The sequence below is a fragment of the Neltuma alba genome, unplaced genomic scaffold (genome assembly GCF_004799145.2).
Source record: "Neltuma alba isolate B1F8T4 unplaced genomic scaffold, ASM479914v2 tig00011684_pilon, whole genome shotgun sequence".
NCBI classification, from domain to species: domain Eukaryota; kingdom Viridiplantae; phylum Streptophyta; class Magnoliopsida; order Fabales; family Fabaceae; genus Neltuma; species Neltuma alba.
Window position 1 is genome coordinate 50428 of NW_021636323.1, and position 5120 is coordinate 55547.

Consider the following 5120-nt stretch of genomic DNA (forward strand, 5'->3'; position numbering starts at 1 on the left):
TTTTTGCTGAAAAAATTAAAATCATTATAATAATTCAATATCTTTAGAATATTATTGTTTATAAACTAATATTAAATAATATATACTATTTTATGTTTATATAATAGTACTATTAGAATTTATAAAATAAAGAATAAAAAATTCAGAGACTTAATTAAAAATAAGATGAACTTATAAGGATTTGATAAAAAGAAAAATAAATACAATGACCTAATTAAAAACAAGTGAAAGTATAAGGACCTAATAAAAAGAAAAAAAAACTATAAGAACCTGATTCAAAATTAGTTGAAACTATAAGGAGTTGTGGATTAATTATCCTTTTTTTTAATATATTCAAATTAATTAGCTACCTCTGCAATACTGAGTTTACTGTATACTGTACTATAGAAAGCAATAAAATTAGAGGGTCCTGTGAAGTAACGTCGACCAATTTTCAAACCGTCACAAATAGAATCAAATTAATAAGCATTTATTTGTTTATGGATATGAGGAGAAAATTAGGAATAGCAGCTATCATATTTTGAAATGTCGAATGTTTGTGGCAGGTTTAATTATTCCCCATCTGACATCTGTGCCTTGAATGGCCGTTGACTGCTGTATTAGATGGAAAATTGTGGGAGGAAAACCATGGTAATTGCCTTTTATGCCGAGTGTTAAAATTTAAAAAACGAGGTTTAAAAGCGGAGCCTATTGCTTTCAATTAGAGCTGGGAATGCGGGCTGGCGGTGCGGATACGGGCCAGCCCGCAGCGGTGCGGGCCAAAAGCGGTGCGGGCTGAAGTAGCCCGCACTTTGGCGGGCTGGCATTTTGCCAGCCCGAGCCCGCCAAGGCGGGCTGGCGGGCTAGCCCGCCGGCCCGCCTAACTTTTTTTTTTTTATTTTAAAAATATTATTTGTATAAGTTTAGGCTTAGTTTGTAATGTTAAAATTGGACTTGGAGTTTTAAACTTGAGTAATGAGTTATAATGAAATAATGTGAGGATTAATTTATAATTTGAGAAGATATTTTAGAAAAACCAACACATATTTTTTTCTAAATAATTAATTTGACTATTTTTCTTATCCAAATTAATTAAGTAGATCTTTTATGTATGTATTACATATGTAATTACATGGATGAGAAGATGTAAATATGAAATTTGGGAGTTAAAATCCTTCAATTATATTGTATAACATATTAGAAATTATATAAAAATTAAAATTAAAAAAAAAAAAAAAAGCGGGCTAGCCCGCCAATTGGCGGGCTAGCCCGCGGCGGAGCGGGTTGAAAGCGGTGCGGGCTGGAGTAGCCCGCACCTTGGCGGGCTGGCATTTTGCCAACCCGAGCCCGCCATTTTTGGCGGGCTGGCGGGCTGGGCCCGCGGGCCCAGCCTGTATTACCAGCTCTACTTTCAATCTCTCGCATCCTACGTATACAGTGACGATATTAAAAGTACTGGAGTCTGAAATCTGAATAGATCGTGTCTCATGATAGACGGTGATTAAGCCATGCGAGTAGACTAGGCCCGTGTGGAGTAGTCACTCGGAAACCTAATCTCTCATTCTCTCCGAACTAATTTTAAAACTGGGGTGGCACGTGCCGGCCTGCTACGGTAACGGCAATGCGAGAAGGCGCGGAATCCAGATCCGATGACCATATCTTCCCGTCAAGACCGGGACCTCTTGTCTCGAATCTAACGGCCAAAATGTCACCTCGAGATCCCTCCGTTATCTTACTATTCAACGGACCAGATTGATTTTAGCGCCCTCTCCCCACATTGCTCGATAAATAACACAAAACCCAGTGCCAAGGTCCAAGATTTCTCATTTTCCTTCGGTTTCGAGTCCTGATAGGACTATTTCTTTCCCCTGAACCTCAAGACCCAATTACCGATTACCGAATTTTAGAAAAAAGAAAAGAAAAGAAAAGCTGTTATACGTTTCTGGTTCTTCCCTCTTGCTGTCCCTCTTTTGAGATAGGAAGTTCAGTTGCAGTCCAACTTGGGAAAGTCACTACTTGCAGAGCCCTGCCGGAGATGTTGTTGCCCCCGGCGGCACCGGGAACCACTCTCTTGATAAGAATATCGCGCTACCGGGAAGGTCAATAGGGAAAGATCCGGAGCCCTCTTGCGGGGCCCAAGTTTTCACGATGGAAGGTCAGAAGAGCCAGACCAAACTCACCAGAACCAACTCTTCGCTTCTTCGCTCGTCACCCACAATCCGATCATCCATTCAAAGCCTCTCGTCCGTCAACGAGGAGGACGTTATCCTCACTGCGCAAGATGAAGAGGAGATTAAGGTCAAGAAGCCTCGTAAGTCCGGTTCGACGCCGCGAGCCGTGTCCACCCGAATCACTACCCCGGTTCTTGCCGTCGCGTCTCTGGGTTTCTTTTGCCTGTGTTCTTTGTTCTTTTACCTGTTCTATTTTTTCTATCTCGGGAGTGAAGAAATACCCACTTCGGAGAATTTGTTGTTAGCGCTGATTTTTATCGCCGTCGTTCTCTACTTTGCGTCCAAGAACAAGATTCTGATCCACCAGAGCCTTTCAATTCTGAAGCATTCTTGGGATGAGAATGTGAAAAGGTTTGGGTTTTCGAAGTCTAATTCCAAGCCTGTTCAATGGTTCATCGGGGACTCCCCTGCGACCAGAGGCCGAAAAGAGAAGAAAATTGTAAGGGAAGGGTGGAATTTTACAGCAACGGTGACTTCTACGAGGGCGAGTTTCATCAGGGAAGATGTAACGGCAATGGGGTTTACAATTACTTCGTAAACGGTAGATACGAGGGTGAGTGGGTGGATGGAAGGTATGATGGATACGGCATCGAGAGTTGGGCAAGGGGTAGTCGCTACAAGGGGCAGTATAGGCAGGGTTTGAGGCATGGCTATGGGGTTTATAGGTTCTATACAGGGGATTCTTACGCTGGGGAATGGTTTAATGGGCAGAGCCATGGTGTGGGAGTCCAGGCTTGCTCCGATGGTAGCTGTTATATCGGCGAGTTCAAGTACGGCGTTAAGCACGGACTCGGATGCTACCACTTTAGGTGAGTTTCTGCTCTGTGTTCTTAATGGGGATTGGGCAAGGTGGGGCTTTGAAGTTTCTGATTCTTAATTGAGGCTTTAAGCATTGTGGATTCAGATGAAAATTCTGACTTTAGTTTTGAGTTGCTGTGTTAAGTTGTCGATGTTTTTATACTATTCGCGTGCTGTTCTTTTGGAATTGCAACTCTTTACTGACTCAATTGTAAAGCAGTGAATTCCATCTTTTAGTTGTATACCATATGTGCTTCGATTGAATCCTGATGGGGGTTGCCATGGTGATTGTTGATTCCTTTCGAGTTCCATCTTGTTTTTAGGTGCTGTTGTTTTTCACTTTAATATTTAGGTTGAACAATACCTGAGGCTTTCGTTAGGTGATCTTCGTTTGCCCTGGATGTCTTGATTTTTCTCATGTACGAGCTTTTGCATCTTTGCTTTCTCGTCTGGCAACATATAATATTATGACTTAGTCCTTCTCGTCATTCCTTCACCTTGTGTATTGTTTAAATTAATAACGCATTGAAGTTGCCTGAAGTTGGTTGTCCTGATATTAGTGGCAGTGTTGCAAAGTTTCTCTGGGTGTAGTTATGTCTTGTTGATTTTGGATGAACCAACCCTTTTCTTTTTTAAATTTGTGCTGCAGAAATGGGGATAGATACGCGGGAGAGTATTTTGGAGACAAAATACATGGATTTGGGGTCTATCACTTTGCGAACGGCCACTGTTATGAAGGAGCATGGCATGAAGGCCGCAGGCAAGGTTGTGGCATGTACACTTTCAGAAATAGCGACAGGAGATGCGGTGAATGGGATGCTGGCAACCTCAAGCATCCGCTGCCACCGTTGACCGATGCGGTGCTTCGAGCAGTTCAGGTACTTGTTTTCTGCAATTAAAAGCTTGTTGCCTGCCTTTGTATGTTTGGCCTTCCGGTAACAAGCCCTTTGGCGTCATGGGAATTGAACTTTTCAGGCAGCTAGGAGAACAGCAGAGAAAGCCATAAACCTGAGGCGGGTGGACGAGCAGGTGAACAGCGCAGTAATCGCTGCAAACAGAGCAGCCACTGCTGCCAGAGTTGCTGCTGTGAAGGCCGTTCAAAACAGAATGGATGGAAAATTTTGCGATCTTGATGTCTAAGACATCAGGATCAGGTGTTTGGAACTGTAAATTTTACTAATTTTAAGTGCTTGCTAAAAGAAGATGTCACCCCGGTGAGCACAAGCTTATCGGCGGTTGATGAGAGAGTATGCTTTTCGAGTTTCTTTCTTTCACCACACAGTAACCTGTACATAAGCCCATGTACATCATCAATCAATGAGAATTTGAATTTCCAAGATCCCTTTATTCTGAAAAAATGGCTTTACATGGAAATTGTTGTGCTATCCACTGACTTTGTTATTCAATCGGCCGTCTAATTTCGGAGAAAGTATCGAATTAAGGGGGGTTCCGCGAAGTTTCCCACGGGAAAGCAGCCAGAGTCTAAAGGACGGTGTGAAAGAAACTCATCCACGAACCGAAAAGGAAATTGTGAGCCTTGGTGAGAAAATCGATGTGAGCTTTGGTTTATCTTTATCCTTTTTATTAAAGGGGAGAGACATGAAATGGGTAAAATGCCAATGCTTGGATGTGACTCAAACTGTGGACGGCTAGAGAGGAAGGTTGCAAGTAAGGCTTGGCACGGTAACACGAGAGTGAGACTGTGCAATCCGCCCAACAACTTCCAATAACCCACCCGTCCCCGCCAATTGTGTCTGCTTGTTTCCGTATAAGCCTTTGGCAGTCACGACACAAACCGCCATTGCTTAGATTCAACCAAGTTTAGAATGGAATGAAGATAACATAAATATCCGCCTTCCTATCTCATAATACCATAGTGGTGCTTCGAATCCATGTGACGCGCTTGATAGGGACAGCCATCGTCTCGTGCACATTTTTTATCAGGAAAAAAAATAATGTTTTAATCCAAACAGTGGGCACATGATATTGTGGAGGAGGGGGCAAGATGTTTGTTCCTTTTTACTCAAAGAATAAGGAGGAGAAATGAGTCTGACTTTACTAACATGCATGCCGGATCTAGGATCTGCATCTCACCCGCTCTCAAAAAGTCAC

The 5120-nt window shown here is 42.6% G+C and overlaps 1 protein-coding gene across 1 annotated transcript; it reads left to right on the top strand.

The window, feature by feature from the left end:
• Positions 1–1816: 1816 nt before the first annotated feature.
• On the top strand, positions 1817–4366 carry LOC114716639 (phosphatidylinositol 4-phosphate 5-kinase 5). The gene is given in 4 exon segments (XM_028901667.1): positions 1817–2659; positions 2662–3019; positions 3658–3886; positions 3984–4366. Coding segments are annotated over 4 exon segments (1284 nt in total). The 5' UTR covers positions 1817–2127; the 3' UTR covers positions 4149–4366.
• The last annotated feature ends 754 nt before the right edge of the window (positions 4367–5120 follow it).